We start from the raw sequence: 25,962 nt of genomic DNA, 5'->3' as shown, positions 1-25,962 counted from the left end.
TTACACTCAACCAAGAACAATATGAACAGTGTGTAGTATACACAAGCGGTCAAGATTATACAAAAATGAGAGCCTAATCTAATACCTAGCAATATACACTGACACACCCACACCCACACCCACACTTACATATATGGAGGCTGGAGGAACTTCAAGAGTAATAAATAATTTTCTTGCCCTTCGGCTAATCACGATAAAATCACTAAGTAGAAATATGTTAAATATGGAAACAAAAGTGCAGCAAAGTAGGGTGATCATAGGTAGAACAAACATTCACTGGGTTTTTGTAACTCCTCGAGGCAGAGGACAGTGTCCAGACCCTTCCTTCCACGCAGCTGGATTTTGTTTCTGCTTCAGTGATAGATTCATTGGATTCTTTTAAGATACAATCCTAAGAATTGGAATTGTCAGCCTTTAGCTGACATAGCCCTGTGCTTGCAAACAAAATAAAACAAACACAAAACCAAAAGACTCCCTGTGTGTAAATTTTCCTGTCTTCTACAGAGAAAGTACAGATATTTCCAGGTTAAGTCAAATGTATACATTATACTTACGAAAAATGAGGAAATTCTATCAATTCTGGAAAAAAATAGTCTCCCAATCAGAATATGGACTCCCACTTGGCAAAATTAGTAATGAAAAAAAACAAAAAAACAAAAACAGAGAACAAAACAAAAACATTGAACAGTGTGGGAAAATTAGATTCTCTCAAAGTCTTTTCCCTTTTTCCCATCCAGATTAATTTATTCCTAGAAAGACCTGTTTTGTGTGCTTATGAAGTTTATCTTTTCCTCCCCACTTAGGTACTTGGAGAAAAAACGGCTTTGCTTTCCTCGGTTCTTCTTCGTCTCAGACCCTGCTCTTCTGGAGATTCTGGGGCAGGCGTCAGACACACACACTATACAAGCCCATTTGCTGAATGTGTTTGACAACATCAAAACGGTCAAGTTCCATGAAAAGGTTTGCCTAATTCTAATTGCTGGCCAGCAATTTACGTATCTTAGAATCTCAACTGTCTTTATTAAATTGCTCTTCAATAGTGTTTACAAAGATTTACTTCCCTGTCCATTAAATATCACCCGGTGACTAAAAAGATACTTTTGGGCCCAATTTGCCTTCAGAACTATGTGACTTCTTAATATCCAAAGTGTAGATTTGAATAACAAATAGTTTAAATGTGATTAGGAATGCTTCGTATGTAGCATTCATAGATTCACATGCCAAGTTAACTGTTTAGAAATTCAACAAAACAAAGGAACAAATTGCTCATCAAATAGCGCCTTGACTGAACAGAATTGCCACAGTGACTTGATTGTTTTAATCAGGCTTCAGATGTTTTTGTCATGATGGTCCTCCATGTTTTTCGTCATACTCCATTGAAAACTTTTTCTTTCCTTTTTTTTTTTAAACACTCTCAACAAGTTTCTAGAATCATGGAGTTGTATGGGACCCAAAAGAAATTATCCAACATGAGGAAGACTACATTTGCCCAGCTGCCAGAAGATATTGTCTAATCTACCCCTTTACCCCAAATTCCCTAAAAAAAGTGGCCCTTCCAGTTGGATAACATATTCAGTTCCCCTTATGGTGTTTCATACAAACCTTAGTATCATTTATTTATTCATCCCAGCATGCAATTTTCATCTGTTGAGCAAATACCATGGACTAGATGTTGTGCTTAACAATGGGAATATACCATCCTCAGGGATCTCGTGCTCTGCTGGGGTCTACAGAGTGCAGCTCATGCAGTGGTAGAGCTAGTCCATTGGAGGCCATTAAATGCCAGTCATTTAAGTTCAAGCCCCTCGCTGTGTGCCAGGCATGATGCCAGTCCTGGGGTTCCAAGGAAGAATATATCGCAATCCATACTGCAGTTGCTTTTATGCAGTACAACATTCAAGAGAAATTTGGCAATTAAACCATCGATATTTTTGACTTGCTGTGTTTGTGTGATGCACAAGGAGCATGGAAATGCCCACCAGTGAGCCCTAACCTGGGTGTAAGGGGTGTAAGAGAAAGCTTCCTGCAGGAGAATGTGGTGTTTGAACTGATTTTTTGAAGGTGAGTGGAACATAGCCAGGCAAGTGGGGAAGGGACGCACGTCTGGCCAGAGGAAGGGCAAGTGCAACGGCCCGGAGGTGTGGGCAGTCTAGGATGTCAGAAGTGTGGGTATGTGAGGGAGTGTATTACTTTCCTAGGGCTTCCATGGATTAAAACAACAAAATTATTCTCTCACAGTTCCGGAGGCTAGACATCCAGACTAAGGTGTTGGCAGGGTTGGTTCCGACCGGAGGCTCTGCAGGAGAGTCTGTTTAGTGCCTGTCTCCTAGTTCCTAGTGGTGGTCAGCAATCCTTGGTGTTCCTTGTCTTGCAGACACATCACTTTGATCTCCACCTTTGTCTTCACTTGACATTCTCCTTGTGTGTCTGTGTCTAAATTTCCTTCTTCTTCTAAGGTCATTGGATTCTGGTCCACCAGCATCCAAGATGACCTCATCTTAACTTGATTGCATCTTCGAACACCCCATTTCCAAATCAGGTCCCACTCACAGGTACTAGAGGTTGGGGCTTCAATATATATTTTTGGAGGAGACAACTTAACCCACAACATGGGGTAATGAGCAAAGGGAAAAGAGGGAGAAGGAGGCATGGACCATATTCCAGAAGGCCAAGTGCATCACACTATGGAATGTACTTCATCATGAACGTGACAAAAGGCGTGGGAGGTTTTCAGCAGAGCAGTGACCTGATTTGTGTTTCAGAAAGAGCCTCTGGCTCAGAGTAGGAGGCAGAATGGAAGGGGGCAAGGAAACCAGTTTCGAAAGTGATTGCAGAGTCAGGATGGGAAAGGCTGGGTTGCTACGACAAAGGGGGTGGGTGGAGAGAAAGAGAAGACCATATGGATTGAATGGTTTGAAAATTGATCTTTCTTGTAGATCTACTGGATGCATGGGTTGAAAGAGGGCATTGAATTACCCAGGAAGTTCTTCTTTATGTTTTCCTCAAATCCTTCTGCTTTAGCACCAGGACTTCATGGTCTTAGAGTGAAGCTTCTTATTGTCTGATTGTACATTGAAGATAATTGAAACTTCCTCATTTTCAGCCTCTGTTCATAGCAATTACTTCTTAAAAATAAATAGCATTGCTTTTTTTTTTTTTTTCTTGTTGCTGTTCCTACCATAAGGTTTCTACAGCCAGGGGCAGATCCTGGTTTTGTGGGTCCTAAATCTTATAAAATTATACATACGAATTTATATTCAGGACCTAGAAGGGTCTGTGCAAGTGAGGGGCCCTGAAACTTAAGGCTCACTAGCTTCTTGGTAGATCACTTCTGTGACAACTAAGGAGGATTTCATTAACACAGACTAAATCTGGGCCCAAGGCAACAATATTCCACTTACTAGAGAACAAAACAACAACAAACATTTGCATTTACTTTATAGTTTGCATCACAGTTGTTCCTTGGTGTCTGTGGGGAGGACTGGTTCCAGGACCCCAGCAGATACCAAAATCTGTGGAGGCTTAAGTCTCATATAAAATACTGTAATATTTAGATATACCTACACATGGTTTCTAGATTACTTATAATACAATACAATGTAAAGGTTATGTAAATAGTTGCCAGCATGTGGCAAATTCTAGTTTTGCTTTTGGGAACATTCTGGAATTTTTTTTTTTCAAATATTGATCAGAGGTTGGTTGAGTTTGTGGATTCAGAAACCGTGGATATGGAGGGACAACTGTATTTTGTATAACTGGCATGAGTGGCCTGTAAGGTGAGTTGGGAAGTAGGACAGGCATGATTTTTAATGACTAAATAGAAGCAAGAAATTTAGTCTCCGAGATGTGTCTTCCAACATCGGAAGGTCAGTGAATAGCACAGCACCATTTGAACTGTATTTTAGAATTCCAAATACTCCACATATTCTCATTATGCCATACTGCATGGAAATTGAAGTGAAATGACCAGACTAGGAGCTGGGTTTGCATTAGAATATATTATGTGCAGCCAACAGCTCCTGTAAAGAGCACAGTTTTTCGTATAGAACTGGAATTACCTTGTGAGATGTTTGCATTGATCATTTTGACCAGGTCATTGCTCATGTCAACTTGATAATCTCGTGGTGTGGATGACAGGGGCTTAGAGAGTCCTATTTCATCTTGGGAAACTTTAGAGATTTTTTTTTTTTTAATTATTTATTTATTTATTTATTTATTTTTGGCTGTGTTGGGTCTTCGTTTCTGTGCGAGGGCTTTCTCTAGTTGTGGCAAGTGGGGACCACTCTTCATCGCGGTGCGCGGGCCTTTCACTATCGCAGCCTCTCTTGTTGCGGAGCACAGGCTCCAGACGCGCAGGCTCAGTAATTGTGGCTCACGGGCCTAGTTGCTCGGCGGCATGTGGGATCCTCCCAGACCAGGGCCTGAACCCGTGTCCCCTGCATTGGCAGGCGGACTCTCAACCACTGCGCCACCAGGGAAGCCCTAGAGATTTTTTTGATTATCACATTTGTATTGAACATTTCTCTTCGAAAACAAGTTTTCCCCTCTCCGGTATAGACTATTTGAAATTGATTTAGTATTCCCTTTTCGATTTCATGGATAGCTTTTTAAAAAATTGTTTTGGAATTGATTTTGTATCATACTTTGCCTTTTATTTTATAAAATGTGGCTTAACTTTCTACAGGAAGGATAACATTGACAAGAGGGCAATGGAGGAATTCAATTCTTTGTGTAAATATAGCTTCTTTTTCGGCTTCTAACACAGATCTATGATCGCATTCTGTCAGTTTCCTCTCGAGAGGGTGAGACGATTGAATTGGATAAACCCGTGATGGCAGAGGGCAATGTGGAAGTTTGGCTTAATTCTCTCTTGGAGGAATCTCAGGCCTCATTACATCTTGTGATTCGCCAGGCAGCTGCAAATATTCAAGAAACAGGTTTCCAACTGATTGAATTTCTTTCTTCCTTCCCTGCTCAGGTCAGTGTATTGAAATTGGAAAGTATTTTTTATAGAATAGTCATTTTAGATCTCAGATATTGTCTATTGTAAACTACACAACTGCCTATAATTTAACTCTAGACCAATATTAAGATTTTCATTAGGATTTGTTAAATATAGGTAAGCTTAAAGATTTCAACTACGGATTATTTGGTGTTATATATCTGTATTATACATATATATTTATAAATATATATATATTTGTGCTATTGAGATATTTGATATGTTTTCTTTAACTTAAAATATTTTTTTCCTACTGAATCTCTTCAGTACATAACTCATAAAATGTACTGAGTGTGTTTTACCAGAAAAATGAGAAATATGTTTCAGCAATAAAATACAGAAAATGATGTTTTCTTAGTCATGTGATCAATAGAGATTTTGTGTCTACTATGTGTAAACCCTGTGTTAGTTTGGGGAAAGTAGGTTTAAGATGTATTCTTTCCCTACCAGTAACTTAAAAATCTATTTAGGGAGAATATGACTTAAAATGAGAAGAAAAAAACTGTAGACATGTCATGAGGCTGAATATACTTAATTGTCAGGTAAACAATATGAATAGAGTCTCCATAGGTTTTGAAACAACCCATCAAGTTGATGTAATCAAGGATGGCCTGACATTTGCATAATAATCACAGCTGTTTACTATATTGTGATTTCTATTTAAATATATTCATATGCCATACGCACTCATAAAGACTTTTTTATTTCCATAAGGTTGGATTATTAGGAATTCAAATGATATGGACACGGGATTCAGAAGAGGCTCTTAGAAATGCCAAGTTTGATAAAAAAATCATGCAGAAAACCAATCAGTCTTTCCTGGAGCTACTGAACACATTGATAGACATGACAACCAAGGATCTGAGTTCCGTGGAACGAGTTAAATATGAGACTTTGATTACTATTCATGTGCACCAAAGAGATATCTTTGATGACCTGGTAAATGCTTTACAAATGCTGTGGCATATACAGAAAAGCAAATACTAGTAACTATCTTTGTTTACCCACTGGGAATAGTTTGAATGAATTCAAAGAAAAGATAAAATTCAGGCAAAGAAGCATCTTCATGATGAGAGATTGTTTGTCAAACTTTCTTTTCAGTCTTTAGCTGAAATTTCAGCTGTTTTCCAATGATCTCGGCTAAGGTGTTATGGAGGCAATTAGGCTTTATTTTAAAATTCTTTATGTAATCATTTTTAATGCTGAAATGTCATGTAGCATCCTGAAAAGCTTTTATTTGTCTTGTGCTCCTTTTGATTATTAAATTGAAGATGACCAGTTTCTTGCTACAGAAATAATAAGTGATATTGCTAGTAGAACTGGTTAGTACCTTTAAGGCTCTTCATAAATCACATACTTAACAAGTTATGCTACATTTTATGTCATTGATTGCAAATGGTCTTTCCTAATATAGTTTGTGACATTCAGGAGACATGTGGATTTTGCCTTTAAAGAAAGAACAGGGATGGAAAAGAGAGTTTCGTAGCTATAGAAAATAGGAAATGTGAAAAGAAATGAAATTTGTCCTCTACTATAAAATACAACATTAGATAACAGGCATGAAGCTCTTATTTTCATAATAATTTTCTGGATCGTGTCTCACCCCATTATTTAAAAAAGATTATGAAAGATTGGTTCTGATGTAATGGAAATAAAGGCAACGCATTCAAGCTGTTATGTGCTGATCTCCTCTCTTAATAGTTAAGCACACTGTTTGCCTCAATGAGAAATAAAGAGCTCAGGGTAATTTTAGATTTCTTATTTGTCAAAGAAAAATGGTTAAAGTAGCTTAAAATTTTGGTTAAAAATATTCAGACAAAAGCATTGCTGGGCAATAACCTGCCATTTAGATGTTAGAAATTTTGGCTCGCTGCAAATCCTAGGAAGGGTAATTAACGGATTAAAAAAAAAAACCCAAGAATGGACTTTATCATAATCATAAGAGATGACTTTTTTTTTCCTAATGAGATTGTTTAGTTCTATCTTTGTAAGCCAAATGTGTTTTTTCATAGGTTGTATTTCATGGTTAGGACTGTGGTATTGGACATTTAAGGGTGAAATTTAAGAAATGAACGCCTTCCTCTTAAAATAGATCACGTTATTTAAATTGAGGGGCACAATTAGGAGTTTCTCTTGACTTCTCCTTTTCTCATATCTTTGAAAGTATCTTTTTTTGCTGATCAATAAATGAATGGGTTGGATGGTGATGTAGTTGACATCTCCCAATTAGTTGGGCTGTCTTTGCATTCCATTAACTTCACATTATGATCTACCTGAATGCTAATGTGTATAGTTAATAAGCGGTTCTCATCTCAGTTTTAACACATACCTTTTGCATTTCAGTGTCACATGCATATCAAGAGCCCTACAGACTTTGAGTGGCTGAAACAGTGCAGATTTTATTTTAACGAAGATTCCGACAAGATGATGATTCACATCACAGATGTGCCGTTCATATACCAGAATGAGTTTTTAGGCTGCACTGACAGGCTTGTTATAACTCCCCTCACAGACAGGTGATGGAAGGGTTCTGTGACTCCTCAACCTCTCTCTCCTCCACCCCCAACCTTCTAATTCTCTCCAGGTGCTCAAGGGATTTTGGCTGACGGTCTCTTTAGGGTTTACAGGCTCTTTTATATTAAAGTCTTCGACATTCGGTATGTTTAGCTTTACACACATGTCTCCACATGGGATTTAGTAGGTTTGTGACTAAAACAGACTTTGCTTCCTTTGCCTTCAGTCTTACAGAGTCTAAGTTTAAATGACCTCCGTGGACATCAAATGGGAAAAAAGCGAATTAATCGCTATGTATCAATAGATTCAAATCACCATGGGCTTTGAGGGCTGCTTTAGGGGACTGTGGCACTTATTGTCATTACAGAGACAATAAAGGTGGTTTTTTAGCAGGAAGGAAATTGAGTATGAACATTGGTGAACCGTGATGGAGGGGACATTGACCTGTCCTGCCCTCTGCCTGTTATTTACCAACTGTGTTAGCCAGAGCCACCATGCAATTTCCCTGGACTCAGTTTCCTCATCTGTAAGACATACTAGGTAATCTCCAGGGGTCCTTCCTCCATGGCTAATAGCCTGTAATTCACTTAGTTTAATTTGAGCTTTGTGGCATCAGCTAATTGCATATGTGCTGTTCAGGGATGCTTTGAATACTTATGTTGGACAAAATGGCTGAGTATTAAAATCAACATTGGGCCTAAGGAGAAGCTAAAGCTGAATATCAATCATTTTCACAGGATGAACCCCTGGGCTATTAGATTGAAAATATTATCGGACAAAGTGTAAAAGTTTGACGTAATAGCCCTGTCTGTGAGATTTTGCCTTTGGCTCAGTTGTGATACTGAATGAAATGCTCACTTTTACCTGAGGATTGAGGAGTAGCAGAAGATTTTACTGTCTTTTTCTCCTCACATTTTCTTTGTCTTCATACACTCCATATTCCTTCTTATGTCTCATTAAAGATGATTTTTTTTTTTTTAATTTTTATTGGAGTATAGTTGATTTACAGATGTTAGTTTCAGGTGTACAGCAAAGTGAATTAGTTGTACATATACATATATCCACTCTTTTTTTAGATTCTTTTCCATATAGGCCGTTACAGAGTACTGAGTAGACTTCCCCGTGCTACACACTAGGTTCTTATTAGTTATCTATTTTATATATGTCAGTAGTAGTGTGTGTATATCAATCCCAATCTCCCAATTTATCTCTCCCCCCCATATCCCCTGGTAACCATACGTTTATTTTCTACAAAAGATGGTTTCTACTGGATGCTTTTAGATGTTTTTTTGGAGTTCTCTTTGTTTTGAAGTGCAGAGGTGAATAATGACAAAATGTGGAGAATTCCTTGAAACACTTGTAACAGCTATTTCACACCTTCCCTCCTTTCAAACCTCAAGCATTCTCCTCCCTTCCTCTCTCGACCGAAGGCCCCATTTCCTGTTTTACTAAGAAGATAGATGCTACCACAGGAGAGGACCTGCGCTCATTCCCCACCATCATGTCTGCCAACCAAGCCCCCTATCCTTATGCTGTCCACTTTCTCTCCTGGTTTCTGGGATGGATTTTGTGCTGCCATCCAAAGCCAACACCTTCCACTGAAACAGTTATTTTCTCTCTGGGAGCATCATCAATTTTCACTTTCCACTGGATCATTCTCATCAACGTACAATGTGCTATCATGGCTTCCAGAAAGGAAATCCTACCGTGAATCCTCTAGTTTCCCTCCCATTTCTGTATTCCCATCAAAACGCCTCAAAATCACAGTTTTTTCTATCTATTTTACCTTGAATTCACACCATTCAGGTTCTATGTATTAGTTTTCTGTTGCTTTCATAACAAATGACCACACGTTTAGAAGCTTAAACAACACGAATTATTTCACAGTCGCATACGTCAGAAATGTGACGCACACCTTGTTGGACTAACATCAGGTGTCAGCAGGACTGTGGTCCCTCCTGGAGTCTCTAGGGGAGAATCTGCTTTTTGCTTTTTAGTTTGTTGGCAGAATTCTTTTTCTTGTGGTTGCAGGACCTATGTCCCCACTTCCCTGCGGACTGTCAGCTGAGGGCTGTTCCCAGCGTCTGGAGGCTGCCGTATTCCTTGGCTTGTGGCCCCTTCCTTCATCTTCACAGCCACAACCATGGGTTGAGGCTCCTTCATGCTTCCAGTCTCTTTTCCTTTTCCCGTCTCATGTCTCTGACCCACTCTTCCGCCTCCCTCTTCCCCTTTTTTAAGGACTCATGAGACTAGATGGGGTCCACTGCGTAATCCAGGATAATCTCCCCATCTCAAGGCCTTTCACATTAATTGCATCTGCAAAGTCCCTTTAGCTGTGTAAGGTAACATATTTACACATTCCAGGGATTGGGATGTGGATATCTTTGGGGGACCATTATTCTGCCCGTCACACTTTCTTCCCACGGTAGGGCAGTCACCCAGAGCCTCAGGTTGCTGAATCCAATGGTCATTTCTGGTTCTGACCTTCCTTGACTAGTCAAAGGCATTTGCACAGGTGATCGCTGTCTCCTTTTTGATACACTTTCTTCCTGTGGCTTCCAGGACACAACATTCACCTAGTTCCTCTGGTTTTGGCTGTCCCATCAGACCGTCTCCTACTGGTTCCTCTTCATCTTCTTGACCCCTAATCACTGAACGCACCAAGGCTCTTCTCCATCACTCACTCCTCAGGTGATCTCACATGGCTTTAAATATCATCTCGATATGGACTCCCCAATCTCTGCACCCTGACAGGGCTTCTCCCTTGAACTCCAGACACATACATTCACTTGCCTATGTGACATGTTTTCTTGGATGCTTACTGGGAATTCACACTTATGTTTGATTGTCCCCCCACAAAACTGCCCTCTTCTCCGGCTTGGCCAATGGCAGTTCCATCCTTCAGTTGCTCAAGCCAAAATCCTTGGAGCATCCTTGATGCCTTTCTTTCTCTCACTTTATTATCTAATCTGTCATCAAGTTTGGTCACCATCACTTTCAGAACTCACTTAGGATGTGACCACTTTTCTCCCCTCTGCTGTTACCATGTTAGTCCAAGCCACCATAATGTCTAGGCTGGATGACTGCAATAGTCTTTTATCTGGTTTCCTGCCTCTGCCATTGCCTCTCAATTCAGACACTGGAATATAAGTCAGATCCTGTCATCCCTTTGCCTTGATCTCCACTGTCTTTCCATCTCACCCAAAGTAAAAGCCAGCGTCCTTACATTGGCCTATAAGACCTGCCATGATCTGATCCCTGCTACTGTTTCTCCTTCCTCATTGAGCTCCAGCTACTTGCTCCTTGGCTGTTCCTTGAACAGTCTCAGCACACTGCTGCCTCAGGACCCTTGCACTTGCTGTTGCCTTAACCGGGAACCCTTTTCCCTTTGGTACTGGCATAGCTCACTTCCTCTTCTCCAGGTCTCCGACTGAATGTCATCGCACATGGGTCTTTGGACCTGACACATTTGAAGCAGCAATCCCCACACTCTTGAACCCTCCTAACCAGCTTTATTTTTCCTGTTTTCTACTTTTAAATAGTCTATTTCCTTCCTTTAGGATATCAGCTCTTTGAGGTATAGACTTCGTGTGATTTATTCACTGCTCCTAGAACAGTTCTGTTCCATAATAGGTACTAAATAAAATTTCCCAAATGAATGAAGAAATGTTTATTTTCAAAGTCACATCTTTGTGGTGAAAAAATTAAATAGTACCTAAAGATATAAAGTTGAAAGTATGAGAGGAAAATTTTTCTATTTTTCAAAATGATTAGTAGTTTATTTTCTCTCTAAGAAATTTCAAATGCTTATATGTCAAGATTTTTTTTAACTTTCACATATAGGTATCAGTTTATACAAACTTTTTTGCAACTTGATTCTTTCACTGTGTTCATTATCTTATATATATATCTGTATCAAAAAACTTGAGAAATTTAAAAGCAAAATTTGTAAGTGGAGGTGATTCTAAAGTTTGTTTCCCCCTGTTTCACTCTAAATGTTCACTTGTTTGTTCTTCTCTAAGTTGATTATGGGAGGAGTGAGTCACCATTTTTTGCTGGTCATTGGGATTGCATTGCAAGATTGGCTGCCTTTTTACAAAATAATTCCTCACTAAGATTAATACTTGAATAAAACAAAGGCCAGAGGCCTTGACATCTTGTCAGCTTTTCACTGACTGCCCTATGAAAATTCAACAATGTTGATAGCGATAGTCTCTGGGAAACGTGACGTCATTTGGATGGAGTTGCAGATATTTCAGATGATAAAATAGTCAGTAAATATGCTAAAAACATATAGTGCCTTTTTCTAAAAGCTCATGGTATTTTTCATGACCAGGCCTTCCTTCTACTTCTGAGCACAAGTCGAGAAGTCTGGAATCTTTCTTACCACAGTAAGTCCCCTACATACAAATGAGTTCCATTCTGAGAGCATGTTCGTAAGTCCAATTTGTTTGTAAGTCCAGCAAAGTTAACCTAGGTACCCAGCTAACACAATCGGCTATATAGTACTGTACTGTAATAGATTTATAATACTTTTCACACAAATAATAAATAAAAAACAAACAAACACAAAAAATAAAGAAACCATGTTTAATCTTACAGTACAGTACCTTGAAAAGTACAGGACAACAGCTGGCATCCAGGGGCTGGCATCGAGTGAACAGGCAAATAGAGTTACTGACTGGAGGAGGGAGAGGAGGTGGGAGATGGTAGAGCTGAAGGTTAATCAGCGATAGGAGATGGAGGGCGAGCTGCAATTCCACTCACGCATGATGTTGATGGCACGCACGTTCGCATCTTTGAAAGTTTGCAACTTTAAGGTTCGTATGTAGGGGACTTGCTGTACTGCTATCACTTAAGACCGAGGGCAGCAGAAATTGAAGACTGATGGAGACATCTTATCTTCTTGATAAGAAATGTAAACGGGAATTCCCTGGTGGTCCAGTGGTTAGGACTGTGCGCTCTCACCGTAGAGGACCTGGGTTTGATCCCCAGTTGGGGAACTAACATCCCACAAGCCACGCAGTGTGGCCAAAAAAAAAAAAAAAAAAACGTAGACAGGCCTCACGCCGTGTGTTCTTTCTCTGACATATTCTCACAACTTCCGTGAGTTATACCTGGGTCTTGGCCACTGGGCTGTGTGGTCTTGGCCAAGACGGCTAACCTTTCTGAGTCCCTTCTTCTGGAATCATTGTGTGGACTAGAGGTAATGGAGGTAGGGACCCAGCACTGGGCCTGCCGCTGAGTAAGTGTTAGTCATCATTCATAATGTTGCTATGACTATTGTTTTTCATTCTTTCTTTTTTTTTTTATGTTTAGAATTTTTTATTTTTTATTTAAAAAATTTTATCTATTTATTTATCTTTGGCTGTGTTGGGTCTTCGTTGCTGCACGTGGGCTTTCTCTAGTTGCAGCGAGCGGGGGCTACTGTTCGTTGTGGTGCGCCGGCTTCTCATTGTGGTGGCTTCTCTTGTGGAGCACAGGCTCTAGGCACATGGGCTTCAGTAGTTGTGGCACACAGGCTCAGGAGTTGTGGCTCACGGGCTCTAGAGCACAGGCTTAGTAGTTGTGGCGCATGGGCTTAGTTGCTCTGCGGCATGTGGGATCTTCCCAGACCAGGGCTCGAACCCGTGTCCCCTGCATTGACAGGCGGATTCTTAACCACTGCGCCACCAGGGAAGCCCTAGAATTTTTTAAATTGAAGTATAGTTGATTTACAATATTGTGTTAGTTTCAAGTGTACAGCAAATTGCTTGTTATTTTTTTTTCAGATTATGTTCCATTATAGGTTATTATAAGATATTGAATATAATTCCCCATGCTATACAGTAAATCCTTGTTACTTATCTATTTTATGTATAGTAGTGTGTATCTGCTAATCCCATATTCCTAATTTGTCCCTCCCTCTCTCTCCCACTTGGTAACTGTAAGTTTTTTTTTACGTTTGTGAGTCTGTTTCTGTTTTGTATATATATTCATTTGTATTTTTTTTTTAGATTCCACATATGCGATATCATATAGCATTTGTCTTTCTCTGACTTACTTCACCAGTATTCTCTAGGTTCATCCACATTGCTGCATGTGGCACTATTTCTTTTCTTTTTTTTTGTGAGTGAGTAATATTCCATTGTGTGTGCGTGTGTGTATATATACACACACCACATCTTCTTAAGCCAGTCGTCTGTTGATGGGCACTTGGGTTGTTTCCGTGTCTTGGCTATTGTAAATATTGCAGCTATGAACATTGCGGTGCACATATCTTTTTGAATTAGAGTTTTCGTCTTTTCTGGATGTATGCCCAGGAGTGGGATTGCTGGACCATATGGTGACTCTGTTTTTAGTTTTTTAAGGAACCTCCATACTATTTTCCATAGTGGCTGCACCAATTTACATTCCCACTAACAGTGCAGGAGGGTTCCCTTTTCTCCACACCCTCTCCAGCATTTGTTATTTGTAGACATTTTAATGGTGGCCATTCTGACTGATGTGAGGTGATACCTCACTGTAGTTTTGATTTGCATTTCTCTAATAATTAGCGATATTGAGCATCTTTTCATGTGCCTGTTGGCCATCTGTATGACTTCTTTGGAAAAATGTCTATTTTGATCTTCTGTCCATTTTTTGATTGGGTTGTTTGTTTTTTCAATATTGAGTTAATCATTGCTAACACATTCTTTACCAACCTTTCCTGTCATTTCTCCTTAAGGCTGTCCTATAATCAAAGAATCTATAACTAATCCAAGTTCTCAACAAAGATAATTAACTTTCTGATGCATATACCCTGTTGTCTTGACAAGTTTTCCAGCATTTTAGAATCAATACTGTTTAGGAATAGACACTGAAAGCACTTCTGGTTTAAGAGTGGTGAAATGCATCTAGATCGCTATGAATACTTAATACTATACTTGCGTGCTAATGAGCCCTGGGTCACGGGGTTGGTCATTGTTCATTGGTGCCAGGGTCACATTCTGCATCTCTAACTCTAGTAGCTATCGGCACAGGAGGAAGCAGGTAAAAGTGTATGGCTGGACCAGCACAAACCATTTAGTCAACAAATGTTCACAGAATACTAGGTGACAAGGGTTAGGCAAATAGCTGGGGGTAATAAAAGTACTTCCTGACAGCAGAGAGCTTATGGCCATCTAGTGGGGAGGCAGGAAAGTACAGTAGAGCTGCTAAAAGGCCACTAAATCACATAAAGTCCAAACCCGTTCATGAAGGATGAGATTTTTGAAAGCAGCAGAGACTGGAAAGGAAAGCAGAGAAGGCAGGGGGGTAGGTACACATACATGTAGAATGCTCTGGAGAGAATCATGTCAACAAGTACATGAAGAAGCTCTGGCAGATCCATGCTTGTCTCTGAAAGGCAAGTCCTAGAGGGTTTGGGTGCCAGCATAGTGGCCTCTGTACCCCAACACCAAATTAATTCTCAGAGACAGAGTTTGGGATGAAGTACAAAAGCATAGCTTTATTGCTTTGCCAGGTCAAGGGGGCCACAACGGGCTAGTGCCCTCAAAACTGTGTGTCCTGGGCTTCCCTGGTGGCGCAGTGGTTAAGAATCTGCCTGCCAATGCAGGGGACACGGGTTTGAGCCCTGGTCTGGGAAGATCCCACATGCCGCGGAGCAACTAAGCCCGTGAGCCACAACTACTGAGCCTGCGCGTCTGGAGCCTGTGCTCCGCAACAAGAGAGGCCGCAACAGTGAGAGGCCCGCGCACCGCGATGAAGAGTGGCCCCTGCTCGCCACAACTAGAGAAAGCCCTCGCACAGAAACGAAGACCCAACACAGCCAAAAATAAATAAATAAAGTTATAAAAACAACAACAACAACAAAAAAAACTGTGTGTCCCGACCTGGAGGGGGTAGTGAGGAGTTTTATAGTAATGGTTCAGAGAGGGCGTGATCAGCCTGTGGACAATCTTCTGATTGGTTGGTGGGGAGGTAAGTGGGAGTCGGCATCATCCACCTTCTGGTTTCAACGGGGTCTACGTGCTTGTGGGCAGCATGCAGTTAACTTCTCCCACCTGGCCGGGGTTTCAGTATCTGCAAAACAGCTCAAAGATATTGTTCTGAATATCCCGTGGTGGGGAACCAGGACCCTGCCCCAAGGCTGCGCTATTGTTTCTTTTGACCGCTCCTCCCTTGTCTTACATCCCCTCCCTTCCCTAATTAGCAACTGTTTGAACCTGCTCCTTGGAACTCAGGGAAGGTCTTGGAGGCTGAATGAAGCCTATTTCCTGTAATCAAGAAACAGGGGGACACAGAATGGCTTTTGTGCCCAGGAGCCCCACAGGGTCCTGCTTGGTATCAGTTGGACTGAAGTCCCACCTATTGGAGAAAGTGAGGGATAAATCACCAGGCATGGCTGCCCTTTTTTCATGTAAATAGCATGATTTCTTTCTGGCAACTTAACAACTTGCTACTTCTTCAGTTTAAATATAAACCCAAATGACCCTATGATAAGGAGGATTTGCAAGACAGAGCAACTGGGTGGCCAGAGTTCCTGGAGGTTTACTCCTTACCGGGAGAGTGTGGACGTGTCCTAGAGCTGGGCAGCGTGAGAGCTTGTGGCCACACAGACTGGCTCGAATCTCTGCTCCCTCCACCATGACCTTGAGAAAAATTATTCCATCTCTGCGAGCCTCTCTCCGCATCTGTAAAACGGTGAAAATAAGTGGCTTCCCTGCAGGGTTCAGTGGGGTTTAAGTGCCATAGTGTAGGTGGAGCTATTATGACATGTTAGCTGTAATTACAGAGACTGCTGTGCAAGGGATAACAGGAGTTCAAGAGGAAAGATCAGACCTTGGGTTAAAAGGCAGAATCAAAGTGAGATCAGGCATCCTTCTGGTTTTATACCCACATTTCCTTCTTTGAATCCAGGCTCATTCTTTGCATTCGGGGCTGAGTCATTTACCTGCCTTTTTGGGAACCCAAACCCAATAAAATTGAGAACCTAGGCGCCTCCGGATGGGTGTGCTCACATCTCATTCCCACACTTCATGCTGGATAATCACTTCATTTTCTTCGAAAAATTTTTTCAAGTCCAGATGAATGCTTTAGAGTTTATCCGTAAGAAAACCCTAAACTGCATTACATTATAGATTACCTCCTTCTACGGCACTGGGTGATGCTGGGAAATTGATCAATTCATCAGCAAGTTATCGGCTGTTTTCCTTCACAGGCATTCTTATATTCTCTCCCCAGAATCTTTTATTTGTTAATATCATAGTGTAAGATACAGTAGAAGGTATTTGCAGGTTTAGTAGATGCTCCCAGAAATAGATTTAAGGTGTGATTATTTAGCAATGTGTGATTTGAATCTCACGTGATCATTGGTTTCCAAGTTCATCAAATCATCGACTCTTAGATACAAAAGGGGATTAATCTACATAATGGCCCCCAGTCTGTTTCCTAGAATACTCTTCTTTAGATGTTGGTAGATTTCTGTGAAAAGTTTTGGAAATGCTATGTACTCTTTTTCATAATTGGAGATTGTGAATATACATTATCATAAAAAATCCTGTTGAACCTTTTTAAGAGTTTTCAAACGTATTTGACCATAGACCACTCCCTCCCTCCTTTTTCCTCAACACATGTTAATATCCATAAGGATAAGTGTATTTTAGGATGCAGTTTTGGAAAGGTTATGTAGGGGTAATGGTCAGGATCTTCCTTTTTACAATTTTGTGCCTGTATCATGTTACTGTGATGTCTCAGAAGTATCTTCCAGATGCCAGTGGTGTGGTTCTAGCGATTTCTCTACCCCTCCAGGTGTTATATCACGTTGGCTCAAGCTCTGGGAATGAGCATGGGGGGAGCCCCCGCTGGACCAGCAGGAACAGGCAAAACAGAAACGACCAAAGATATGGGACGATGTCTTGGGAAATACGTTGTGGTTTTCAATTGTTCGGACCAGATGGATTTCCGAGGACTTGGACGGATTTTTAAAGGTGAGGGTTATATTTTTTTATTTGATGAGAAATTTAAGCTAAGGTGGAGTATCTTGTTAAGATTTATTTTTCAACAATTGGCTACATCTTAGTGTCATTTTCCAACTTTGTAAAACTTTTTGGGAAACCTGAATCTTACCAGTGTTGTGTGGGTCAAATGTCAATATCATTTGCTTTTGTAATGTTCCTTTATCCCTGCAGGTTGGGTGTTTACAGATAAAGGGTCACATTTTGAGTTATTTTGGAGGCATTTAATGTATGATCTATTTGTTCAACTTTATGTTTGAGCAAATTTATCTGTGACTTGACCTGGCAGTTGCATAATGCTCTTTTTCTTTGACTTTCCAAAATTATGTACTAATTGGATATTCTATTTAATTTCCATCCTAAGGACTGGCTCAGTCTGGATCCTGGGGTTGTTTTGATGAATTTAATCGTATCGAACTACCAGTTCTCTCCGTTGCAGCCCAGCAGATTTCCATTATTCTGACATGTAAAAAGGAGCGTAAAAAGTCTTTTATTTTTACTGATGGAGATAATGTGACTATGAACCCTGAATTTGGGCTTTTTCTAACTATGGTAAGGAACCACAAGAAGAGCTACTGAACTTCAGCCTTCTTATCACAGTTTTCACGCATGTCCCTGGTCATATGTCACTTATTTTCCATGAATGGAAATTGGGATTGTAATTTTCACTCCTATTTGAAAACCTTTGGTGTTAAACAGAGCTCATATTAATAACTCATGACTTAGTCTCTCCAGTGAAAAGGAGAGTGAGATATGTAAATGAATTTTCTGGTTGTCATTCCAGATTTGTTGTGTGTGCATAATGAATCTTTTAATATCATGCTGATGTGTTGCGCTTGTTACCCCATGACTGTGTCATTCATCCTTAGGTTTTATTTTCTGTATAGAATCCTGGCTATGCTGGGCGGCAGGAACTCCCTGAAAACTTGAAGATTAACTTCCGCTCCGTGGCCATGATGGTGCCTGACCGACAGATTATCATCAGGGTGAAGTTGGCTAGTTGCGGCTTCATTGACAACATTGTTTTGGCCAGGAAGTTTTTCACGCTCTACAAGCTGTGTGAGGAGCAGCTTTCTAAGCAGGTGTGACATTTTGAAGGTCCCTATGTACTTAGGCATATTTAAATTTTTTATTCAGTGCTGGAGAGGGTGTGGAGAAAAGGGAATCCTTCTACACTGTTGGTGGGAATGTAAGTTGGTGCAGCCACTGTGGAAAACAGTATGGAGGTTCCTCAGAAAACTAAGAATAGAACTACCATATGACCCAGCAATCCCTCTCCTGGGCATATATCCAGACAAAACTGTAATTCGAAACGATACGTGCACCCCAATGTTCATTGCAGCACTGCTTACAATAGCCAAGACATGGAAGCAACCTAAATGTCCATCAAAAGATGAATGGATAAAGAAGATGTGGTACATATATACAATGGAATATTACTCAGCCATAAAAAAAGAATGAAATAATGCCATTTGCAGCAACATGGATGGACCTAGAGATGATCATACTAAGTGAAGTCAGGCAGAGAAAGACAAATATCATATGGTATCAATTACATGTGGAATCTAAAAAAATGATACAAAGGAACTTATTTACAAAACAGAAATAGACTCACAGATATAGAAAACAATCCTATGGTTACCAAAGGGGAAGGCAGGGGGAGGGGTAAATTAGGAGTTTGGGATTAACATATACACACTACTATATATAAAATAGGTATACAACAAAGACCTACTGTATAGCACAGAGAACTGTACTCAATATTCTGTAATAACCTACACTGGAAAAGAATCTTAAAAAGAATACACATATGTATATGTATAACTGAATCACTTTGCTGTATACCTGAAACTAACACAATATTGTAAATCAGCTATACTCTAATATAAAATAAAAATTAAAAAAAATTGTGGACTGGGGTTGTTGACAAGGTACCTCATATATACAAAGTAGAAAGTTGTATCATGGCAAAAACAATTTTACATGCAAAGTTTTACTAAGTACATTTGAAGAAATTAACATTTAAGGCATAGAAATGAAGTTAACACTATCTGAACTGACTTAAGAGCCAAAGAATTATGAATATTGATGTTTGCTTTTTATCTCACCTGTTCATTCATCATAATATATGTCATGTGTCCTCATGGTTTTGAGGAACCTCTCAATCCAAACTGCTCTGAATCTAGGTCATACCCACAGGTTCAACTATATTCCATTCTCACTCAAAACATTCTTGGTTTCTTCTGATTATTGCAGCCTTTGCTCACTGATTGTTCCCTTTTCCCTGCTGTTTCTTGCAGGTAGAGAAGCTCCCACATCACTGACTCCTGCCCTCTTCTTCTCTAGTTTCCTTTCTCCTCCTTCACTCTTATTGCCCTTGTTCACAAGGTCACAAGGTCACAAGGGAAATGAAATGAGTCCATGTGTACAAAACAATTGGCCCCATGCTGATCCCTTGGTGAGCATTCTGTGACTCTCACTTCATGCCCACAGATTTAACTGATTCTAATGCTGATAAGTTTTCCTTAATTAATTCCACTCACCAGTACTTTCAAGTCATTGTTATTGTACTTTTATGCAAGCTTGCTCATATTTTTATTTTATTGCCACAATTAGAATTTAAACTCCTTGAAGGCAGGAACTCGGTCTGAATATTTTTATGTGCTCTATCCTCCAAACGATTGGTATTAAGTGCTGCATACTGCTCCCAATTAGCAGGTAATGTTTTTTTTCCCTATAGGTTTTTAGAATTATGATTAAAAAATATTAAATTTATCATCTTAACCATTTTTAAGCGTATAGTTCAGTAGTGTTAAGTAAATTCACATTGTTGTGAAACAGATCTCCATAACTTTTTTGTCTTGCAAAACTGAAACTCTATACCCATTAAACAACTCCACTCTTCCCTTCCCCCCATTCCCTGGTAACCACAATTCTACTTTCTGTTTCTATGTATTTGGCTACTTTAGATAGCTCGTATAAGTGGAACCATACAGTATTTGTCTTTTTGTGACTGGCTTATTTAACTTAGTATAATGTTCTCAAGTTTCATCCACGGTGTAGCATGTGATAGTATTATATTTGCTTCCTTTTCCTGGTTGAAAAACATTCTTATTTTTACATGTATGCCATGTTTTGTTTATCCGTTCATCAGTCGATGGGCATTTGGGTTGCTTCCACCTCCTGGCTATTGTGAATAGTGTTGCTATGAACATGAGTGTTTAAATATCTTTTTGAGACTCTGCTTTCAATTCTTTTGAATATATTCCCCGAAGTGGGATTGCTGTATGATATGGTAGTTTTATTTTAAATTGTTTGACCAACTGCCAGGGATACTCTTTCCTATAGTGGTTGGATAATTGGTTTTTAATTATTCACTTTATATGTGCTGAAATTTGGCATGATTGAGCTTTTTATAAATACCTATCAAGGGGACAACAAAGCTGGGGGCTTGACTTTCTGATTTGTCCTTATTGTTTCCCCCTCTAGGTAATCCTGGAATGTAGCTACTTTTCTTTCTCCTCAATACCCCTGTCTTTTAAACGTATATGATGTTCATGAGTGAGGTCTCAGTTTAATTCTGGTTCAGAATTTTAGCTTTCAAGATATGAGGAAATTTTCTTATGGATGATTGGTTAAGAAGGGCTCAAGGGGTCATATATCTCCAGGAGGAAATTTATTCCTTTCTCTCTGTCAAGATCTATTAATTCTGATCTAAGGGCTTAAATTAATGATGGTACAGGAGAGGATTCTTTTGGGTATTCTCCATTTGTTAAAAAAAATAATCTGTTGATAAAAAAATTTATTGCCCCACTAACTGCACAAATTTTCTAAAGGAAAATCAGCATTTATTCATTATGTCTTTGTCAAATTTGTAGAGTTTCTATGGGTAAGTTAATATTGAAAATAAGCCCAGTGTACCTCATATTCTTCAGGTACATTATGACTTTGGTCTGCGTAATATTCTGTCTGTTCTGCGAACTCTGGGAGCAGCCAAAAGAGCCAACCCCACGGATACGGAGTCCACGATTGTCATGCGTGTACTACGAGATATGAATCTTTCCAAACTGGTAAGATTCACAGATGGAAATGTTCCACCCACTTAAATTTCAGTTTAAGCACAAATGAGATTAGAAATATTTATTTAAAGTGCTCATTTAAAATGCTTAATTATCAGATAAATACATAGAGCATAACATAAATTTAAATTACATAGAGCATAACTTCAAATTACATTTTTTCAGGAGCAATTTTTGTGGTGACTCATTTCTAGTCTAACATATCTATTCCAATAGAATTAAAATGGATTTTTAAAAATCCACATCTTACATTTCCAAATACCTTGAAATTTTTGTGCTGTAGAGCTAAGATCCCTTTCACCTTCGTTAAAGTAGACCTTGGAAGGAAATTGTATGTGAATTTTACAAGTGTGTAATAATTTCACATTCTGTGATTTCACAGTAGAGACTGAACAATCAGTTGTCCAGTATCAGTGGATCCATGTACAGGATGACAGAATGATATATTTTTATTTCAAAATAAGAGTATGAACCAAATTCCAATTCATGAATTTGCCACTATTCTCATTTTAAAAAATTCTTTTTAATTTAAATGAGAAATTGTAGGTTATTTAGTAAACTCCCCAATCTGGTTGTTTTATGGAAAGGTTGTCATGTAGGCAATAGTTTCTTTCCTTCTATTTCCTTCCTTTTTTTTTTTTTTCCTCTTCTCCCCCCACCCCCCTTTTAAAAAAACTAATTTTTAATTTAGTAAACATGATGAAAATATTTCTCAACTTCAGTGGAGGTGATATTTTATTTATTACTGTTTGTGACAAAGTAATCTGGGCTGTATTGGACATTTTCAGTTTATCTGATATTGCCATGTTTATGCCAAAAGTGTTGGTCTGATTTCCCTTTATTTTCTTTCTGAGATTGATGAGGATGAACCCTTATTTTTGAGTTTGATTGAAGATCTCTTCCCAAATATTCTTCTGGACAAGGCCGGTTACCCTGAACTGGAAATGGCAATTAGTAGACAGGTAATATATTTCACAGGACATCAAGTACAGTGTCCCTTTCATCTGAACTTCATGGGAATCAAGTGGAACTGTTGTGGACTAAATCTACAGGTTCCGAGAACAACACTGAGGCTGTGACTACAGTTTTAAGAGAAGCCATTGCTCACCATTGATAGAGCTTTTCCTCCCAGGGGTCTCCTACCATCACTCAGCTACAGGTCCAGTTAGCCATGTGCTAGTGGCCCCATTATTGATGGAGACCATTCCACACCAGATCCCCAATGAAATGTGATGGGTCAGCAGGGGCCGGTGGAGCTTGGCCGGCTGCATTGCCCATGCTTGTTTTGTTTCTCTCTGTGGTCCTGGTGTTTACTACATTGCTTTGGTCTCAGGACTGTAGCTACTGAGTGTCATTTGCAGTGATCTCATGTGGCTCCTTAGCTGTCATTCTTTTTCCCCAGGCCCAAGATCACTTGTGATTTCTTCCTTGGGCTCTGGGGGGATCCATCATGTTAAGTGTATCGTTAGGTGTCTGGATTTCCCATGATACCTGGTGCAGCTTTAACTTTTTATAGTCTTCCTAGGAATGGAAATGAATCATGAAAACCTTGTGCCTCAACTTCCTTTCCTATGAAAAAAAAAAATTTTATAGAAATGGTGATTAGCTCCTATTTATAAAATGTATTTCAATTCTTTGAAGATATTTGTAATAAAAATCAATATGGTAGTATTTTAGGGCCATTTCCCCTTTAAATATCAGTGTATAAAGATCTTAATTTCCTAATCAGGTAAAAGTGGTAATTCATTTTGCAAATGGCTTCTTCATCATATGGCCAAATTAATTGTAGCATTGCCTAAAAAGCTAAGTATAAACTAATTTATAAAGTGACTTACATGAGTAATTTATAGCATAAGAAAAATCTGAAGAGAAAATACATAGCATAAAATGATACATGATTATTAGCCAAAATTATTTAAGTAAAAATAAGAGCATCATTTATAGTGAATTTAAGCATAGCATGATGGTTAAGAGCATGGACCATAGGGCTGAATTTCTTGGGTTCCAATCCCTGCTCTATAACTTAACAACTAATAATCTTGGATAAATTGCTTAGTCTCTTTGTGCCCCAGTTTCCTTACCTATAAAATGAAGACACCAATAGTACTAATCTCATAGAAGATTAAACTCAGAATAGCGTTTGGCGGCGTAGCTTCCATACATGTGTTTGATAGATAAAAACTATCCAGAAGATTTATAAAGATGGCTTGTCATTGATATGGAATATCAGTCAACTTGGTATGCTTGAAATTATCTTTTAAATTAAATATCATCTTTTAAATTAAACATTTAAAATACATTTTGATATTTGAGCCTTTATTCTTAAGTTGCTCCTAATACATACATTCAATAAAATGTTAATATAAGTGTATTTAGTTCCCAAAGTCAACTGTAGGTGTTTCTTGTTTGCCTGGGATATCATTTTGATTATGTTCAGCCTGCTTTTGCCTATGTATATATATTTTTTATGCAATATATTTTTTATTGGGAATTCCCTGGCAGTCCAGTGGTTAAGACTCGGGCTTTCACTGCCGTGGACCCGGGTCCCATCCCTGGTTGGGGCACTAAGATCCCACAAGCCCTGCGGTGCAGCCAAAAGTATATATATTTCATTGTGGTAAAACACATGACATAAAATGCACCATTTTAACTATTTTTTAAGTGTACAGTTCAGTGGCATTAAGTACATTCATAGTATTGTGCAAACCTCACCACTGTCTTCAGAACTTTTTTCATCTTTCCCAACTGAAACTTCATATGCATTAACAGTAATTCCCCATTTCTCTAACCTCGCTCCATGTCTATACTTATTTTGAGCACAATGATAAGGCCAGATATCTGTTCATGTGGCCCAATGTGGGCGGTTTGTTATGTTTTCAGGTTGAAGAAGCTGGTTTAATCAACCATCCTCCTTGGAAACTGAAAGTCATCCAGTTGTTTGAAACACAGAGAGTACGGCATGGAATGATGACCCTGGGGCCTAGTGGAGCAGGGAAAACCACCTGCATCCACGCCTTGATGAACGCCATGGCAGGTAAGGGGGCAGTCAATCTGGAGACACATTTAAACTGTTGTGACACATGTGAATGCCCCAAGAGGGACACAAATGTAGATGTATGTTAGCATATTCTTATAGGAGGGGATGTTACTTTTTTGACTACTGGGTAGATTTTAGAGATAACACAGTACATTAATGGACCAGAGGAGAAAAACGTTTTTTTCCAGCTTTATTGTATACAAATATAATTCGGACACATAACATGTGCAAATTTAAGGTGTACAGTGTGTTGATTTGATACATTTATATGTTGCAAAATTATTATCACCATAGCATTAGCTACCACCACCATCGTGTCACATAATAGCCATTTCTTTTTTGTGATGAGAGCATTTAAGATCTACTTTCCTAGAAATATTCAATTATATGATACAGTATTATTAGCTATAATCACCATGCTGTACATTAGATCCCCAAATTTGTTAATCTTATAACTGGAAGTTTGTACCCTTTTCTAATATCTCCCCATTTCCGTCACCTCCAATCCCTGGTGACCACCATTCTACAATCTGTTTTTCTGAGTTTGACATTTTTAGATTCCACATATAAGTGATATCATACAGTATTTGTCTTTCTCTGTCTGACTTATTTCACTTAGCATAATGCTCTCAAGTTCCCTCCATGTTTTCACAAATGGCAGGATGTCCTTATTTTTCATGGATGAATAACATTCCATTGTGTACATATACCACATCTTCTTTATTCATTCATCCATTGGTAGACACATAGGTTGATTCCATATCTTGGCTTTTCTGAATAATGCTTCAGGGAAAACATTTTTTTAAAGTGATTTTATGGACTGTGCTATATGTTTTACATATGTTATGCCATTTAGTTTTAAAAATGATCTTGAGATGTGGCTATTATTATTCCCATTTTGTACAAAAAAGTCAAAATTTAACTTCAGAAATATTCAGTGTCAAAAAGATGGTAAATGATGAGACTCAAAATTAACGTCAGGGCCCATTAATGAAAAACTCAGAATTTTCCCCGTAAACCATACCATTTGCCACTTATGACTTAACACAAGATGCTACCTCTCAATAAATATAATTCTAATCCCAACTCTTAAATTCTATGTATTGAAAAATCACCCTAATTATAAACTAATTTCCCACCCAGAATCAGATATTTTTCTTGTGAAGTGAAATAAAAGTATTTAATTTCCAGATGTCCCTAAGTTTTACATCTAAGTCCCTAACCTAAAGTTATCTAAGGATAATGGGCATTGCCGTTTTCATGATTATTCTTGTATTCTCTGGTTCTGATTAGACGTTGACGACTTCCTTCTTAAAAGTATTTGCAGCCCTTAGTCATGGCAGTTCCAAAATT

The 25,962-nt window shown here is 39.0% G+C and overlaps 1 protein-coding gene across 1 annotated transcript in view; it reads left to right on the top strand.

The window, feature by feature from the left end:
• Nucleotides 1-25,962, top strand: part of DNAH5 (dynein axonemal heavy chain 5) — a 213,525-nt gene that overhangs the window by 72,127 nt on the left and 115,436 nt on the right. Inside the window, exons 32-41 of the mRNA XM_036849308.1 lie at nt 804-960; nt 4,766-4,978; nt 5,717-5,941; nt 7,346-7,518; nt 17,288-17,466; nt 17,858-18,045; nt 18,381-18,575; nt 21,429-21,563; nt 22,427-22,534; nt 24,453-24,606. Coding sequence (XP_036705203.1) covers nt 804-960; nt 4,766-4,978; nt 5,717-5,941; nt 7,346-7,518; nt 17,288-17,466; nt 17,858-18,045; nt 18,381-18,575; nt 21,429-21,563; nt 22,427-22,534; nt 24,453-24,606 — 1,727 coding nt within the window. The remainder of the gene's footprint in view (nt 1-803; nt 961-4,765; nt 4,979-5,716; nt 5,942-7,345; nt 7,519-17,287; nt 17,467-17,857; nt 18,046-18,380; nt 18,576-21,428; nt 21,564-22,426; nt 22,535-24,452; nt 24,607-25,962) is intronic.

The sequence above is a fragment of the Balaenoptera musculus genome, chromosome 3, assembly GCF_009873245.2.
Source record: "Balaenoptera musculus isolate JJ_BM4_2016_0621 chromosome 3, mBalMus1.pri.v3, whole genome shotgun sequence".
Taxonomy (NCBI): Eukaryota; Metazoa; Chordata; class Mammalia; order Artiodactyla; family Balaenopteridae; genus Balaenoptera; species Balaenoptera musculus.
The sequence above is the reverse complement of the archived record's forward strand: the minus strand, read 5'-3'. Positions and strand labels throughout refer to the sequence as shown.